A 20,103-nucleotide genomic window follows, 5' to 3' on the forward strand; every position below is an offset into this window, starting at 1 on the left:
AAATTGCTAGGCCCTCTTCACGTCAGTATGTGTGTGCTGGGTGCCGGAATCATATTCAAAGTTTTTAAGAAATATATAGGAATCAAACACACAACACATCAGAAGTGGACCATTAGACTTTCATCCAAACACCCCAGGAATTTGATACTATTTTTTTAAAAATATTTTTTAGTCATGGTTGTCAATGGACCTTTATTTTATATTTATTTGTTTTTATGTGGTGCCGAGGATTGAACTCAGTACCTCACATATGCTAGGCAAGTGCTCTACCACTGAGCCACAACCCCAGCCCCCGATACTATTTGTTTTCATGAAAAAAATATTTGCAACAACACAAGAACATATTGTATAATAGTTTTATTTTTCTCATTTTACTATTTTTACATTTTATGCACAAATATTTATCTGAGTAAAAATAGAAAATAACTGTTTTATGTAAATTACAAAAAAACCACAAAGAAATACATAATTGTTATTATGATAGTATAAGTGTCTTTATTTAAAGAGTAAAAATGTATGCAAAAATCTTCCTCCCTTTTACAAAAGACTGAGAATATTTTTTCCTGGCAATAAGTGTAATATCTAAGTGTTAATATTTTTATACCCTTTAGATCTGAAGACATTAAGTTAGTCACAGGTTTGTTTTGCAGTTATAAATTTTAAAACATTTTTGTGCTATTTCAAGGATACACTAGTTATTTTTATAAGAGGCAGTAGCATAAAATGAATGTGAAAAATAGTAGACCTCACCAAAAATATTTGGAGGTACAACCCTTTAAAAGAATTTCAAAGTGAGTATCACCATTAATCTGGGAAGAAAACAACTAAAAATTTTTTCCTAATTTACATGGATTGATACCAAATGAATAAAGGACCAGTTGACTCAAGTGAAAATTCCACACTTAGCAATCCTGCTTAATTTGTTTGATTTTTCTAGTACCAATGCAGACTTTCAGGTTTCAGGCTAGCAAGATACATATGAGAGTTGGCTCTATGCAAACTATCCATGGAAAAAAGTTTTAAAACACAAGTAAACATTTCATTATTCTTGTACTTTAATAAGGTACAGAAAAATGATCAATAATTTTATGTCTTCCTTTGAATATGGCCTATATATGAAAACTTCATAAAAACAAGGAATGAATAGCATGAATTCTACTTTCACAAGTTTTTTTAATAGAGGAAAAGAATGCTTAATTGTAACTTCAATAAGGACAATGGAAATACTTTAAATATAAGTCAAGACAAAGTAATGAAATCTTCTTGAATCAGTTGGAGAAATCAGTCACATTACCTATGTTACGGTTACAAAATGGCGGTGAAGAAGAAACAGCATCAGATCATGTATGAGATCTGTTCACATTATGATGAACAGTAAGAACTGCCAAAAGAAGATAGCAGATAGAATGTAGACTTTAAACCCTAACCCCCAAATCTTACAGGAGACAAAAAATAAATCTGATTTTAGGGATCTGGAAGAAATGTATTCCTGCCTTTAAAACATTCACAAATAAATGAGACATAAAGTCTGTCCTCTTGGCTAACACTTTTAACATAATGTCTGAAAAGCATTTTAAATTTAAACGTAAAGATTTTTAAGCTCCTAATATAACAGAAGAATATATGTATTTTTTTTAAACAGTAAGTGACTTGTCAACTCCCTAGGCTGTAAGATTAGACAAAACTTTTATCACTACCTATTTGTTACCTGATGTTAGGGCTTCTATATTTCATATTGTTATTCCACTCAGATATTCTTCAAATAACAGTGCCTGAATTGCTTGAATAACTTGTCAAGTCTACTGTCTGTTTATGAAATAGTAAAAATGAAAGGTACAACTTTTACTTTTAGGTATTTTTTGCAGAATATTAAAGGACTTAATACAAAATAAATGAATACGTGCTGCAGTCCTTAAACAGCTAAAATTGTGATTTAAGGTTACCAGAAAAGTAGATCAACAGATTTATCTTGTCTCTAAGATCCCTGCTTCCTGACTCATTCCAAACCCTACTTAGTATTGTATCACTTGGCTTGTATTACCACAGTTCTTTCCTCCTAGATTGTCAACATTGAGCTCCTCTAAACTTGTTTTGGGGGATGAATTTAAAGGAAATTTAAAGGAAATGTATGAAGTATCTGAAGGTCAACTTGCTCCAGTCAAAGCTATCTGCCAGTCTCTCATATCATGATTCATGCGTAATCCCTTAAAACAAACAACAAAAAGGGAACAAAGACTTTTCTAGCCATTTCTGTGTAGTGTTAGCTCATAGTAAGGAATTTCATATAAGATTTCATTAAACATTTTAAAAAATAAATTAATAAATTCCCTTTTGTATATCTTCATATACATGTGCATATGTATAAAGAAATCGACTGGACATGTATATGGATATTTGTACACAAACACAAAAAAATTAAAAGTGGGAAGTTTCATTTTGAAGAGAAGACTGCCTAAATAATGGAGGTTAAATTTTCCTTTTGTAACTATCTGCAAGTTATGTACTAACTTTTTGAAAGGTGAAGTACTACTATCTGATTTAAAGTCTTCATTTCATTCAAAACCACAGGAATATATAAGCTGCTCTGCATAATTAATCAGCACTGCAGATTAATTAAAAAAAAAAAAAAAAAAAAAAGGAAGTCACACCAAATCAAACTTTTATTTTCTGGTTGAGGTATACTTTTTCAGTTTTTTTAAATCTCTGACAGGAAAAACAGAGATCATTTTAGAATTGTTGTAACAGCTGGTTTATTAGAATTAAATGCCTCCTTCAAAATAATTTAAATTCTTGGCCTGACATAATGAATAATCTATACAGAAAACCCTTAACAATGGCTTGAGTTAAGCCAGATTTAAACCTGGATCTCCTTCTTTAGCATTGCTCTTTGTCAGTCAACTTCCTATTGTTCTTTACTTGCAAATATATAAATTACCTTAATAACCTGATACTCTTAGCTTAGTAATTTATTAATATTATTATAATTTTATTTGATTTGAATATTTTAGCTCTGCTTGATTAGATGAAACAGGCACACATGCTTTAGCTGAGAAATCTATTTTCTGGTTCTATGTAAAGCAACATCTAAAGCAGCAGAGAGAGGAAACAGTTTATATTTTCAAAAATAGTTAAGCCAGACTGTTTCCTGGAGATACTTCATTTATGTTTCATCTTCAGATGCTACTGGTTATTTTTGGTAGGGCTAGACATTAATACTGACCAGTTTAGCTTTCCTGTTAACAAACTATCCCACAATGAAGCTGCTTTCAAGTGGCCAACATTGTGGTGATCCTTTAACATACACATATTCTAAAATATATGCTCAAAGTAAAAAGATCCAAATTCACAAGAGTATGAAATATTTGTAAAAAAATCATGCATCAGATTGTACAATCTAGAAATAAAAGATTCAAATTCGGTAATAAAGGTAAGAGCGATACTTGCTCTAGATATTTAAGAAAGACCTTAGAGTCCCAGAAAGTCCTGGGTCTCAGTTATCCTTTTCTGTTTGCAGCGAAGCAGCAGCCAGGGCTACTGCTGTGACTGGCTGGGCAATTCCATGGAGCTGCATCTTTGCAAGTTTCTTCTGTTCACATTCTGTGACCAAACGGTTCAATTCTGCTGCACTGTATCCAATAAGAGTCTTCAAGTCACAGACAAACTTGTACACAAATCTCTTTCCTTGAACTTTACAAATCATGTCCCCATCGTAATAATACCTTTAAAAAGAGAACAACACATTAGAACTACGTAAAAATTAAAACTTCTTAGGTTTCACAGATTATTCCATAAGCAGAAGCCTAGAAGAGTTATTATTACACTTACCACAACAGCAGTTAACACTGAAGTAATACCAAACTTTCAAAGCAAATTTTCAACAACTGTGATAAAAGAGATTTAAAAACAAACGAAATTATTAAATAAAACAAGAAAAACAAAAACCTGGGAATGGCAGTAGAAGCTAACAAAGGTTTTTGAGTCAGAAGCCAAGATTCAAAACCCAGCATTTGGACATAGTGTCTTTGGTACCACAGGAAAATCAAATTAACTCTTAAGTTTTAATTCCTCATATATAAAATGAGGTTAAAAACAGTACTTACCCTCAGAATTATTGAGGATTAAAGGATAATCTTTGTGAAGTGCTTAGCACACAATGACAGGCACATAGTTAGCCCTCTATAAAATACAAGCTATGTTAATAAGAATTCAGGCAGTTAAAAAACTGATTTACATATTCTACAGATTGTTGAATGTCCACTTCTCTTCTGTGAATTGTGTAAATTCTATTATGATGTAGAAATACCTTCAGACTTATCATTTTACTATACAAATGCTTTCCCAATTTCAGAGAAATTACTCAAACTCAACAGGGGTTTCAAATGAATAAGTAAAAGGATTTGAAGAACAAAAAATATAGAAAAAAAGGAAATCAACACTATAAAGAAACAATGTTTCTAACTCCAACAGATTTGAGGGAATCTTCTCTAGAAGTCTAGCTCCCTGTTGCTTCCTATGGAGATGGAAAAAGACTTGGATTTTTATTTACTTTGGAAAACAAGACTTACTACTGTGCACTGATAATCTGAACAACAGAGGGAGAAAAAGAGAAGTCAAGCTCTTTTCTGGGCTGGCAGACTGTGAAGCCCTTATCTTAAAATTGCACTGCCCATTGAAAAAGAGCTATCAACAAAAGGAACAACTATTTTGCAACTGTACCTGTGATACAAACTACCACATTTAGCGGGATTTTATTCTAAGTCACTTGGCTTAATTAAGAATCCATTAATGAAAAGACTCATCTCTATACAGCAAATTATGCCATCTTTACTCAACTGCAGAATAGCAAAAGTGTAACAGTCTCATTTCTTAGTAAAAGATACTAACACATTGGGCAGAGTCCTGTGTTTTCTTTTTTATCATTACATTAATACAGAATTTGGATCTCAGCCTACTAAACCACCAATTCCTTGTCATCCAGTTTAAAATGCTGTAAGCATTTCAATTTAAGAAAATTCCTACATTAATATACTAGGTTGTAGTAACAGACGCTGGAAAAAAAAAAAAACGGAAAATCAAGAAGAAAAGTGGTTTCATCTTTCTAAGTGGAATTGATACCATATTTCTTAGAGGTGAAAGAAAATACATGCACAAACTTGTATTTTACTTAATATTTCCTTTCTTCAATCTAGTAGATGCGTCATAGAACTATATACAGCAGCAATTATTGCATTTGTTCTCTCCCTAAAATGAAAAAGTAGAAAGGTTCACGACACTTGTATTTTCATGGATGTGTTTCCTTCCTTCCTTTTTTTAAAACTTAAATTCTTTTCAAACCTTTCTAAATGTGAATTATATCACACAAAGGCACAAAGTTAACTGCTCAGTGATTTACTACAAAGTGAACATTCTATCAACCCAGTTCTAAATAGACAATGCCAGCACCCAGAATCCCCCTAGGTGCCCTCCCAATAATCATCCCTCCCACTCTAAAAGGTAAACACAAGCCTGCTTCATGACAGTCATTTCACTGCTTAATTTTTTTAATTACCTAAATATATATCCCTAAATGCTGTGGTTGAATCTTCCTGTTTTTTTAAAACTGTACTACATAAATGGTTCATACGGTATGCAGTCTTTTGGGTCTGGATTTCCTTTCTGAACATGTTTGTGAGTTTCTTCAATATCATTGTAGCAGTTTACTTTCATGGATTCACAGTACTTCATTGTATGAATATACCACAACTGATTTATCCCCTCTACTTCTGATATTTGGTTTGTTTCTGATTTGGGAATATTATAAGTATATGTGTGGACATTCATGGAGACTTCTTTTCTGGTATCTACTTGAAAAAGCAATTGCTGAGTTGTGGTTGTAGCTCAGTAGTAGAGTATTTGCCTAACATATGTGAGGTACTGGGTTCCATGCTCAACACCACACACAAATAAATAAATAAAATAAAGAAAGGTATTGTGTCCATTTACAACAAACCTGAGAGGGGAGAGAGAGAGAGAGAGAGAGAGAGGGAGGTGTGTGTGTAGGGTGGGGGGGAAGGGGAAAGGAGGGAGGGAGGCGGGATCCTCATGGATACTTGGTACTGGTGATCTAAATTGTCCTGGCCCCAGAATGTGCTATATCATTTTATTGTGATTTCAAACTGCATTTCCCTAATTACTAATGAAGTGGTGCATCTTTGCATGTATTTACTGGCCACCTGAATAATCTCTTAACTGAATTATCTACTTAAATCTTTTGCCCATTTACAAAAATTTTCCTATTGATTTTAAGAGTTCTTCAGATATTCCAGATACAATTCTTATGATAGATTTGTGTGGCTTGCCTTTCATTCTCTTAATGATGACTTTGATGATCAGAAATTCTTAATCTAAATATAGTGAAGTTTACTGATTTTTTCCTTTAGGGTCAGTCCTTTAAATTGCTTAAATATTCGTAACTGTTACCTGCAATCATGGAGGTGTCTCTAGATGTTTTCCTATTTTGCAACAATCTACATGGAACTGATGTTTGGTATAATATGAGGAAGCAGTCAAGTGTCATCCCAAAATGGGTTGTTAATTACCCTACCACTGCTGACTGGAAAGTAAATTTTTCTTCATGTTTTCTTCCCACTGTTTTATTTCTTTAAATCAAATGTAATATATTCTTGGTTATATTTGGGCTTCCTATTCTACTCTATTGTCTTTAAACAAATAGTATACAGTGGGAAGCCATCTGTGACTAGCAAAACCAGGCTTGGTGAGCTGTCAGACAGGAAATCTGGTTTTCAGGAACTGGCAATCAATGAGAAATTATTCCAGATGGCTTGAGGCATGTGGTATCCATGAGAGTGGCTCACTGCTGGAATCTGCATGTCTTGGATGTGTCATGTGACCCGCTGGAGCAAAATGGCTTCCTTAACTCCACCCTATCCTGTTCCTCACAGAAGCAGCTCCTCCTGGTCCTCCTTTTACCTATGCAACTATAAATAAGGGACAGGTGGGCTCTTCCATTATTATTAGAGCCAGATTGGTATGGCTCAATTGGTCATACCCTGCTTCAAAAGATAATTGTCTTCTGTGGTTCTTCTATTAAGTAAGTTTCTTAGGAGTTAATTTATAGCCAGCCTATCCCTATGACAGAAACCCTTTCCCTCACCCATGCTGGATGTGGAAGAAACTTGATAGTATACTATTTTATTATTGTAGCTTTAGAGTCAGTCTCAATATTCTGAAGAGCAAGTCTTTCTACTTTGCTAATCTTACATGAGGATAGAAATTTACATATATAAATTTTACAATTATCTAGATCATCAACTATGAAAAAGCATTTCAGATTTTGCTGTTTGCTATATTGAAACTTAGATCAGGGCTGGGGATGTAGCTCAGTTGGTAGAGTGCTTGCCTTGCAAGCACAAGGCCCTGGGTTCAACCCCCAGCACCACAAAAAAAAAAAAAAAGAAAAAAGCAACTTAGATCAATGTGGGGAGAACTGACCTTCTAATTATTAATTCTAAAAGCTACCTAGAATTTTGAGGGACTATATACACAATCTTTATCAAGTGTCAAAGATGGCAGTTTTAATTCTGATTACATAGAAAAGAATCTGAATAGTTGGCAAAATGTTTGAGATTAAGTGATAAGCAGAATAAAAACTAACCATTTCACTTATATATTCTAAGGAAAATAAAAGGTCATTCTGGAGAAGAAAAATATTTTTGGTAAACTATGTAATGGCCATAATCCTGGAACAATGAATACAGATCTAATCTCCATATAATTACACTGAGATGAGGGCATGGAAAGGGTATGTATATGTATAGAGGTGAGAGCTAAATCACAATCTCTCAGTGAGAAATTAATAGATAAGGGCCAGGTGAAATACAAAGCAGCAGTAAAAGCATGTTATTTACAAACACAGTGGTAAACTGCAAAACTACTTTATTATGTTCTCTTTTTCCTTCAAATTATATATAATTCAATGATATTCATATATATTCTTTCCATCAGATACAGTGAGTTTCCATCACTGTAGTAAGTATGATTTCTGACAGAAAGTTATATCAAAAAATTTTATACTATTAAGTTTGGCACAGTGGCACACACCTGTAACCTCCGCTATTTGGGAGGCCAGGGCAGAAGGATCACAATGTAGAGCATAGCCTGGGGAACATAAGGAGACTGTCTCAAGAAAAAGAGAGCGAGTGAGAAAAAAAAATTCATACTACTTATGGAAAGTTACAAACCATTTTATACTCTTCCAATTTTATTAATGTAAAGGTTGGATATTTAGATTTAGGAAAACTGAAAAAGAGAAAAACCAGAAAAAGGAACCAATATTTTGCAACTAATTCTAAAAATAAAAGACAGTAACTGCATATTTGTTAAAAAATTTACATTTGCTTAATTTAGCTATGGAAACGACAGCATCTTTATCTGCTATGAAAATGATAAGACCTCAAATATTAAACACTCTGGTTTTGAACAGCATACTATATGCTTTTAAATCAGATAACAATTTCCAAAATACTTTATGTACCTCAAAATTATTAATAAGATCATTTTAAAGGGTCATTTTTGACATAACATATATAAAAATTTTAGCTTTTTAAAAAATATAACATATGGGCTGGGGAGATAGCTCAGTTGGTAGAGTGCTTGCCTTGTAAGCACAAGGCCCTGGGTTCGATCCCCAGCACCGCAAAAAAAAAAAAAAAAAAAAAAAAAAAAATATACATATATATATATATATAAAACATATATGAAAAAGCCAAAATAATTTAGTATCACTACATAAAATGTTTACAACTAGAATATGAAACTACCTTTTAGAAAGCTTGACATGGGAAAAGCAGAAATAAATGCTTACCTTAATGCACGACTAAGTTTCTCATAGTTCATCGTAGGCTTATTTTTGCGTTGTCCCCATTTTTGTGCAACAAGCTCAGGCTGATTTAACTTAAACTCGCCTTCATCACCAACCCAAGAAATACAGTCTCGAGCATCCTTATCAGTAAGAAGTTCTAACAAAAACTGCCATAGTTGGATTTGACCATTGTTTCCTAAATTAACAAAAGGGACAAGTTATTGTCCAAAATATTACAAATTAACACAACACACAGGCAACACCCAGATCTTAGGAGTGGCAAAACAAATGTTTGTTTTCACAAATAATGTGAAATACTGCCAGAAAAATAGTTCTTATTAACATTTTCATACAGTGAAATAAAACAAACTATAACTAATTTGATAAGTTTTATAAGTACCAGTTAATGCAAAAATACCTGTTCTGTTTCCAGGTGAGCTTCTATCTTCCCCTGAAATCCTTGGGGCTCTTTGTACTTTAGCTGCCTTTGCACTACTATTTATAACTTTAATAGTAGTTGGAGTAGCAGACTGCACTGATGCTGGAATAATTTGCACGGCTGCAAGAAAAGGGAGAAATTTTTTTTCTTTCAAAATAATTACTGAATGACTTTAAATGCAATCAATTTAACTAGATGTCCTTCTAACTACATCAAGACAAGTTTTCCTTATAAGAAAGCCTTAATTCACAACAGTTCTGAATTAAATTTGTAAAATTTCAGAGAATGGGGTATGATGTTTGTAAATCTTAACAGTGAAGAGTTAGTCTCCTTATTTTGAAGTAATGCTGTAGACATTAGACAATTATAATATAGAAACATTTGTTTCTAAATATAAATGAAAACTGTATAACATGTGTTGGAGAAAATTTGGACAAATAAACACACATTGCACTACTAGTAAGAAGACAAAGACCACTTTGAGAAAAACTGTGGCACTACCTACTAAGGTTGAAAGGCTAAAAAACCGTGACACTATCTTACAAATACCCATTCAATGACGTTCATACATTTAAAAAAATACTATTCAGCAACGATAATGAAAGAAGTTGCAACTAACTCATGAAGGTTTGTCTCATATGATGCTAAGTAAAAAGCTAGGTACAGAAGAATATGCACAATATTTAACACCACTTTACCCAAAACCTTTAAACATGTGCAAAACAATGCTATGAAGTTTACAGTAACAGCTGGTAGAGATACAAATTATGTAAATGATAATAAACCTCAAGTTGATGATAGTTCTTTAGTTAGAAGAAAACAGGATCTACAACAGGTAAATCTGACATATCATTGTATTTCTTATGGGGTACACAGGAGTTAGTTATACTTTATTTTTCTGTATATCTAAAAATCTTTAATAAAAACTTTAGTAAAACATTTTTTTACTACCTTACAGTAATCAAATAAAAGATTTTTTTCTTCTTTTGGTACTGGGGATTGAACCCACAGGTGCTTTACCAGTCCATTTATTTATTTATTTTTACTTTGAGACAGGATCTCATTAAGTTGCTTAGGCTCTCACTAAGTTGTAGAGGCCTGTCATAACTTGTGATAGATCCTTCTGCCTCAGCCTCCCAAGTCACTGGAATTATAGGTGGTTAGCAAGCACTGTGTGTGCCCAGCGAAAGATTTCTTAATGATTCAATTGGTCAATATTATGCGCATGAATACTCACGTTGATCAATTGTAACTATCTCATTCATCTGCTGTTCTTGGCTTGCCAACACATCTGAAGAATACACAAAAAAATTGTTTTCATTTAAAACCAGAAATAAAAATCCCAATCCAGTAAAATTCAACTTAATAAACATGATTCTTTTAAAGGGAGCTCCATAATTGAAACCAAACTAAATAAACAAAAAAATACAAATATCGAAGAACTGAAATGTATTGGGATATATATACTTGAAAACTCCTGAAGGTCATTAATAAGGCAAAGTGTCTTTTAAAGGACAAAACATAGGGAAACTCAACTTTCTTATAGTGTTCAGAAAAGTTTTGACGAATTATGGCTTTCTAAATACAAATGGTTTTATCTAAATCAATTTATCTACATAAAGTCATGTAAAAATAGTAAGATCACTGAGAAAATATACATCAAACTGAAATTATTTAGATATACATTTCCAACAAAACTTGCTCAGAATGATGTTATACTCACTTTTGAATAAGGCTGCTTTTAATTTTGTAGTGCTATTTGAATATAGCTAAATTTTCAATATAATTATAGCAATGCTACACAACACAATGAAACTAAATAATTTAACATGTTTACAAATAAAGATCTCAACATAAGAGTTATGTTACACAAGGTCCTAACATAGCCCTTTAAAGAACCATCCATTACTCATCTGTTACTATTCCCAGCTCAAATGCTATTCTTTACCTGTAAAAAAAAAAAATGTAAATCTCAGTCTATTACCAGGTTCTTTGAGAGTCCATTGTTAACTATGTATCCTTTAAAAAATTTATTGGTTCTTTTTGGTTACACATGACGATAGATTTTGATAATGAAACTAAAGCCAGAAGTAATCATTCTAGGTTCTCAATGAGTCCTGGGACAAGGGTGCCATAACAGAAGGATAGGAACCTAATAAGAAGTCTGAATCCCATGCATCAAGATGGGAATTTTCTTTGAGCCCCTGAGTTTAGGGATGTAAATTATCAGATGGGACAAATTTCAAGCAGATCTGGGTTCAGATATTAACTCACTGACTATAACAGATAATTTACTCAGCCTCTCTGAACATTAATTTCCTCATGTCTAAATTAAAAACACCTCATACAGTTGTTGTATTAAAGGAAAATGGTTTTAAGAAGTACAATGCAGAGGTAAAACTTTTCAGTAAACTAAAAATGTTACTATTTCATCCAGACTTCTAGTTCTAATAATTCTCCACTAATCTCTCTTGAAGAAAAATCCATGCCTTGTGTTCATGGTTGTTCTCTCTAGACTTTTATAAAAGTACCTGAAAGAGGAAAGTGTTATTAAAATTGAAATCGTTTCATTTATGACTAAAATGAAAGGAGGTTCACTAGTCTCCAAAGAGGTCAAAGAGAAAGTAACCCAAAGCACAGTCTAGGTGTGACCAAACTGTAAAATCAGCTCCTAGGCCTGAATTCTCATCCTTCAGTTTGGTCCTGGGAATGCTCAAGATGGAAAACAGAAAACACAACACAGAAAGAGAGGGGTTTTGAAAGCTTGGTCCACGAGCATATAGACACTCTGAGCATTATATTTTCCCTGAAGCTCCAAAATCTTGGCTATGCACAAAGGAAGTGTATTCCTTAGAGGCAGAGCTCTGGGGAATATGGATTCACTTTATCAAAAAACTCTATACTTTAAAGATATAAAGCAATTGTTTTTCCTAAAGAACACCCTCAACAAACTTAGACCGTTGCCCTGGGTGACAATAGAAGCACACTAGAACTGGCAGTACTGAGACACTTCCTAATTATCCTCCCCAGGTACAGAATTTAGAAAAAGTTTCAACATAAACTGCAGGCATGTGGTGGCTCAGATGGGTAATCAAACACGCATCAGCAAAAAGAACTCTACCTCTCCAGCATTGCTTCTCCTTGAGATCATTGAGGATAAACAATGACAGGCTGGGTCATTAATAGTTTAGTCTCAAGAATGAATACCCTTCAGAGATATGCTGCAGACTTCTCTATACAGGAAGGACCAGATTGGTCAAAGAATCCTGTTCTGAGAAGTAAGACTTGTGAATTATAGGAAGTCTACCAGAAATAGACTTACATATCACTCAAAATTCTGAGCTGAGTATTAAGATTCCTAAACCAGCTAGGATTTCCCTGTCAGGGCAGAGCAAAGAATGATAAAATTCTGCGAGACACTTACATAGGCTGTAGGAATTTGCTGTTTCTGAAAAGAGAACAATTCCAGAGCAGAACTTTTCTGCGGAAGAATCATTCTGTCTTTTAGACCAATTTCCATGGAAATGGAAAACTGTCTAAGACTCTTTTACTGCCTATACTAGAACAAGTATATGAATGAGCTTTATAATTTGAGAGCAATAGAAGAACCAGAAAGAACGAACCACAACAAAGACTTGACCTGGCAAAGACTAGGGAAATCATGAGTCTGGGGAAAACTTAACTGTAGTCTAGGCACTATCCTTGTTCTGTTCTTAAGAATTCCAAAAAGAAAAAATATTTCAATGAACATATTTCAATGTAAGACCCTGAAACAATCCAGAATTTTTCTTATTCATCTGAAAAGCTCTTCAGAGGAAAATGTGAGAAACCAATGACAAAACTTACTTATGTATACGAACGGAAATTGGAAATAAACCCTATAAATGCAATGAATGTTGCCAGGATTTTAGTGTAATATTTTTATTTATTTTTTTATTTTTTGGTACCAGGGATTGAACCCAGGGCACTTGATCACTAAGTCACATCCCCAGCCCTTTTTTATATTTTATTTAGAGACAGGGTCTCGCTTAGTTGTTTAGGGCCTCGCTAGATTGTTAAGGCTGGCTTTAAACTCGAGATCCTCCTGCCTTAGCCTCCTGAGCCACTGATATTACAGGCATGCACCACTGCGCTTGGCTGATACTTTAAAAAAATATATCTAAAAAATCCATACAAGAGTAAAACTATGGATAAACAATGAAGAAAAGCCTTCCTCCAAAGTTCATCTCTCATTCAAAAGCACAGAAAGTGCCTCAAAAGCTAAGCATTATATGACTGGAAAATCTCTGTAGCAAAGGTCTTCCCTAATTTGCCATATAACAGAACAAAATACCATTACATTTTTGTCCATAACTTATAAAAGTAAAGTCAGAGTTTGTCCTACTTATGAACTGAAAAATAATGAAGGTCTGGCTAGCATCTCAGATAAACAGTATTAGGGAATGGCTTCTGCTAAGGTGTCTTAACAAAAGTAATGTCACTTTAATGTAGAATGCATTAATATTCAAACAAAACAATTTACATTTATTTGAGCTCTTTTTTTTGGCATCCAAGCAGTTTCTAACTTTTCTACATAGTCACTTGATCATAATGTTTGTGAAAAGTAAGTGAAATCACTTATAAGTAGTGGCTTCCAATTCATGATGGGTGGGATGTACACTTATACTTCTTTCTCTTTAAAGACCCCATTCAACTAAGAGTAAATTAAAATATTTCATCCCAATAAGAGAATGAGATAAGAGCCACCTGTGAACAAATAATCTTAAACTTCTAGAAGATGTGCAGAAAAATGGAAGAAGTGACGGACGAAAGCATTTTAAAGCCTCGTTCTCCTATGTAAAAATTAAGGAAAACAATGATTTGTGGATTATAGGGATTAAACAAGATAACACAGAGCTATCAGCACTCCCATATGCAGTTAGTAAATGTTAAGTATTACTACTTAATTGTCTGCTTATTATTGTTATTAACAGTTAAGATGAAAACAAATTTATAAAGAAATAAAAGGTACAATGTAAACAGATAATAACTCTAATTTTATACATTTTCGAAGAAGCTCAAGATGACTCCAGAGAATTTCTCCTCGAGGGACCCGCTGAAAAAAATCTTCTTGGTTGAGACTACATAAATCTCTTCCCGAAATGTTCAGTGTGGTGAGGTCAATGTCAGTCATGCTGAACTCCTTCATTACCCAAACCACCCAATGCAGGACTTGGTCTGTGGACCACTGTATAGGATCTAGAAAGAAAAATATTACCTTTAGTCTAGTTCTATTTTACACATGTTTACAATTAACTTATCAATACATAGAATACACATACAAATTCCAGATTTTTCCCCCAAATGAAATAAAATTATATGAAAAGATTTTTTTTTTTTTATTGTAAATAAATGGGATACATGTTGTTTCTCTGTTTGTACATGGAGTCAAGGTCACTCTGGAATTTTATCAAGAAAACACAAAAGGCAACATATGCAGTCATCTTGGAAAGAATAGAGTAACTTATCCGAGTTCAAAATATTAGTTTATACCATTGTCTGATCTGGTGCCTTGAAAAAAATTCCAGGGGATTCTAGGGAGTGACCCTTAGTCTCTAAAATGTGAAAAATGTACTTTCCTCCCTTTTCCTTCTTGTAAAAGGCTGGCTCCTCCTGCATTTACTCTTATAGTGTCCCTTACACTACAACACACTAATTATTTATTCACTTAGCTGCCACCCCCACACCAAGACAATATAGTCTTAACTATAAGGATTTTGTCTTATAAAATCTTCCAGGCCCTTATATGGTATATCCAGATAATTTCATTTTCTCCATCATATTTTACTATCTAATTTAATTCACAAGTGAAAAAGATGGCCAACTGCATAAACAGTACAGCACTAAGCAGAGCACACTATTTGTGAAAGTATGGATAGTCAGAGAATCTTTTTTTCCCTTAAAATTTTCCATTAAGATCACTGAGAGACCCTGCCTGACCACCACACCGAGATCAGTTGCAATCGAGGAGTGAGCCGGCTGGCGAACCAGCCCGCCTGCCTCGTGGAGCTAGCAGGCGGGTGAGCCAGCCCACCAAACCCCCATGCCGAGGTCGGTTGCCATCACTGAGCGACCCCACCTGATGCCCACACTGAGGTCGGACGCCATTGCTGAGCCTGCCGGCCTGTCCCCACTACTGCTGAGGGACACTGCAATTGCATCTGTGCTGACACAGCACACCCTCTCTGGGGCTCCCCAGCTTCTTTATAGGTTGGTGCAGGCATTTTGAATTATTCCTGAGGGCGTGGCCATCATCATTGGAAGGGCGGGCTCCCTGGATGGGGCAGCAGTCCTGGAACACAGGGAACTTTGTGGAGTACAATGGCCCAGTGAGACTCCCCTGCTGGAGCCATGAACCCAGTCAACCCGGAGCATTGCAGAGGAGGGCCGCACAGCGAGAGGCTTTGACGCAGAGTGAGGATCCTAGGCCCAGGCGGCAGGACCAGACTGCAGGCAGCTTCTCAGAGGAGGGCCGCACAGCGAGAGGCTTCGACACAGGGTGAGGATCCTAGGCCCAGGCGGCAGGATCAGACTGCAGGCAGCTTCTCAGAGGAGGTCCACACAGCGAGAGGCTTCGACACAGGGTGAGGCTCTGGCCCAGGCAGTAGCTCTGGTCCCCTGGGAACGTCGCAGAGGAGGGCTGCCCAGTCTAGGTGGTAGTGCTGGACTGAAGGGAACATCTCAGAGGAGAGCTGCCCAGTGAGACTTCCCCACAGAGTGAGTCTTCCCTGCTGGGTGAGGATTTCCCGCCAGGGGAGTAGAACCAGAGACACAGGCCCAGACAGGATGTGCCCCAGTCTGCAGTCTAGACTCCCGTTGGCTGACCATCAGTCAACAAGTGGAGGCACCTCTGCCCACTGACAGGGAATATACCCAATCTGAAGGCCACCACCCCTAGAGGGGCAGATTCCTTGTGGATCACCACATTATCAAGTTCTTCCAAGACTTCAATCTACTCCAATATCTGTAATATCTCAGAGTTTCACTATTAGAGGGGTAGATACTTGAGCAATATGAGAAAACAAGGGAAGAAAATGTGCCAAACAAACCTAGAAGGTACAGCAATAAAATCCAATGACAGCATGGCAGAAGAAATGTCAGAAAGGGAGTTCAGAATATACATAATTAAAATGACCAGGGAAGCAAACAATGAGATGAAAGAGCAAATGCAGACTTTGAATGATCGCACCACTCAACAGTTAAAAGAGCAAATGCAGTAAGCAAAAGATCATTTCAATAGAGAGATACTGAAAAAAAAAAATCAAACAGAAATCCTTGAAATTAAAAACTCCATAGAAAGCATAACCAATAGGATAGAACACCTGGAAGACAGAACTTAAGACACCAAAGACAAAATATTTAACCCTGAAAACAAAGTTGACCAAACAGAGAAGATGGTAAGAAATCATGAACAGAAACTACAAGAGTTATGGGATATCATGAAAAGGCCAAATTTAAGAATTACTGGAATTGAGGAAGGCACAGAGAAACAAACCAAAGGAATGAACAATCTATTCAATGAAATAATATCAGAAAATTTCCCAAATCTGAAGAATGAAATGGAAAATCAAATACAAGAGGTTTATAGTACTCCAAATATACAAAATTACAATAGACCCACACCAAGGCACATTATAACGAAAATACGTAACATACAAAATAAAGACAGAATTTTAAAGGCCGCAAGAGAAAAAAATGAAATTACATTCAGGGGGAAACCAATACGGATATCAGCAAATTTTTTGACCCAGACCCTAAAAGCTAGAAGGGCCTGAAACAACATATTTCAAGTTCTGAAAGAAAATGGATGCCAACCAAGAATCTTATATCCAGCAAAACTTACCTTCAGATTTGACGACAAAATAAAATCCTTTCATGATAAACAAAAGCTAAAAAGAATTTACAAAAAGAAAGCTGTCGCTACATTCTCAGCAAAATATTCCGTGAGGAAGAGATGAAAAAAAATGATGTAAATAAGCAAAGAGAGGAACTACCCTAAAATAACAGCCAAATAGAGGAGAAACCAAGTTGTGTGAAAAAAAACTAATATGAGCCAAATGACTGGGAATATAAATCGTATCTCAATAATAACCCTGAATGTTAATGGCCTGAACTCATCAGTGAGAAGAATAGACTGGCAGATTGGATTAAAAAGAAAGATCCAACAATATGCTGCCTGCAAGAGACTCATCTCACAGAAAGAGATACCCATAAACTAAAGGTAAAAGGAAGGGAAAAAACATACCATGCACATGAACTCAGCAAAAAAGCCGGAGTATCCATCCTCACATCAGATACTGTGGACTTCAAGTCAAAGTTAGTCAGAAGGGATAAAGAAGGACATTTCATACTGCTTAAGGGAAGCATAAATCAGCAAGACATAACAATCATAAATATCTATGCCCCAAACATGGGCCCATCCATGTATGTCAAACAAATCCTTCTCAATTCCAGAAATCAAACAGACAACTACACAATAATACTAGGTGATTTTAACACACCACTGGACAGATCCTCCAAACAAAAACTGAACAAAGAAACCACAGAACTCAAACACACAATCAATAATTTAGACTTAACGAACATTTATAGAATATACCATCCAACAAAGAGAGAATACACTTTCTTCTTCGCAGCACATGGATCCTTCTCTAAAATAGACCATATTCTATGCCACAAACCTAATGTTAGCAAGTACAAGAATATAGTTACTACCTTGTATTCTATCAGATCATAATGGATTGAAATTAGAAATAAATGACACAATGAAAAACAAACTACTCTAACACCTGGAGATTAAACAATACGCTATTGTATGATGAACGGATAATAGGAGACATCAGGAAGGAAATTAAAAAATTCTTAGAGGTAAATGAGAACAAAGAAACATCATATCAAAATCTCTGGGACACTATGAAAACAGTACTTAGAGGAAAATTTATTTCATGGACTGCATTCAATAAAAGAAGAAAAAAAATCAACAAATTAATGACCTAGCACTACAGCTCAAAGTCCCAGAAAATGAAGAACAGAGCAACACCAAAAGTAGCAGAAGACAGGAAAGAGTTAGAATCATAGCTGAAATCAATGAAATTGAAACAAAAGAAACAATCGAAAAAATTGACAAAATAAAAAGTTGGTTCTTTGAAAAAATAAACAAAATTGATAAACCCTTAGCGACACTAACAGAGGAGAGAGAAAACCAAATTACTAAAATTTGGAATGAACAAGGAAATATCACAACAGACACGATTGAAATACAAAACATAATTAGAAGCTATTTTGAAAATCTATACTCCAACAAAATAGAAAATCTCGAAGACATCAACAGGTTTAGAGACATATGAATTACCTAAACTGAGTCATGAGGACATACACAATTTAAATAGATCGATTTCAAGTAATGAAATAGAAGAAGTCATCAAGAACCTACTAACAGGGGCTGGGGAAATAGCTCAGTTGGTAGAGTGCTTGCCTTGCAAGCACAAGGCCCTGGGTTGGAGCCCCAGCACAGCAAAAAAAAAAAAAAGTCCGCGAACAGATGGGTTCTCAGCCGAGTTCTACAAAACCTTTAAAGAAGAGCTCATTCCAATACTTCTCAAAGTATTTCATGAAATAGAAGAGGAGGGAACCCTCCAACTCATTCTATGAAGCCAATATCACCCTGATACCTAAACCAGACAGAGACACATCGAGGAAAGAAAATTTCAGACCAATATCCTTACTGAACATCAACACAAAAATTCTCAACAAAATTTTAGCAAATCACATACAAAAATAAATTAAAAAGATAGTGTATCACGATCAAGTGGGTTTTATCCCAGGGATGCAAGGTTGGTTCAATATCCGGAAATCAATAAATGTAATTCACCATATCAACAGACTAAAAGGTAAGAATCACATGATTATTTCAATAGATGCAGAAAAAGCATTCGATAAAATACAGCACCCCTTCATGCTCAAAACACTAGAGAAAATAGGGTAGTGGGAACATTCCTTAACACTGTAAAGACCATCTATGCTAAGCCCATGACCAATATCATTCTAAATGGTGAAAAACTGAAAGCATTCCCTCTAAAAATGGAACAAGGCAGGGATGCCCTCTTTCACCACTTCTATTCAACACTGTCCTCGAAACTCTAGCCAGAGCAATTAGACAGACCAAGGAAATTAAAGGGATACGAATAGCAAGAAAAGAACTCCAACTATCCCTATTTGCTGATGACATGATTATATATTTAGAGGAACTGGGAAATTCCACCAGAAAACTTTTAGAACTCATAAGTGATTTCAGTAAAGTAGCAGGATATAAGAACAATGCTCATAAGTCTAATGCATTTTTATACTTAAGTGATGAATCTTCGAAAGAGAAGTTAGGAAAACTATCCCATTTACAATAGCCTTAAAAAAAAATAAAATACTTGGAATCAATCTCACAAAAGAGGTGAAAGACCTCTACAATGAGAACTACAGAACACTAAAGAAAGAAATTAAAGAAAACCTTAGAAGATGGAAAGATCTCCCATGTTCTTGGATAGGCAGAACTAATATTGTCAAAATGGCCATACTACCAAAGTGCTATACAGATTCAATGCAATTCCAATTAAAATCCCAATGATGTACTTTACAGAAACAGAGCAAGCAATCATGAAATTCATCTGGAAGAATAAGAAACCCAGAATAGCTAAAGCAATCCTTATCAGGAAGAGTGAAGCAAGGGGTATCACAATACCAGACCTTCAACTATACTACAAAGCAATGGTAA

General features: G+C 35.0%; 1 protein-coding gene across 4 annotated transcripts in view; it reads right to left on the reverse strand.

Moving 5' to 3' along the window:
- Positions 1–342: 342 nt before the first annotated feature.
- GABPA (GA binding protein transcription factor subunit alpha) overlaps positions 343–20,103 on the reverse strand; it is a 54,507-nt gene continuing 34,746 nt past the window's right edge. For all 4 annotated transcript variants that reach the window (XM_079156444.1, XM_079156443.1, XM_079156445.1 and 1 more), the window contains exons 6-10: positions 14,343–14,537; positions 10,537–10,590; positions 9,279–9,419; positions 8,864–9,056; positions 343–3,719 (exon numbers count right to left, since the gene is read on the reverse strand). In XM_079156444.1, coding sequence (XP_079012570.1) covers positions 3,491–3,719; positions 8,864–9,056; positions 9,279–9,419; positions 10,537–10,590; positions 14,343–14,537 — 812 coding nt within the window. In that variant the 3' untranslated portion in view covers positions 343–3,490. The remainder of the gene's footprint in view (positions 3,720–8,863; positions 9,057–9,278; positions 9,420–10,536; positions 10,591–14,342; positions 14,538–20,103) is intronic.

This window comes from Sciurus vulgaris (assembly GCF_902686455.1).
Source record: "Sciurus vulgaris genome assembly, chromosome: 10".
NCBI lineage: Eukaryota > Metazoa > Chordata > Mammalia > Rodentia > Sciuridae > Sciurus > Sciurus vulgaris.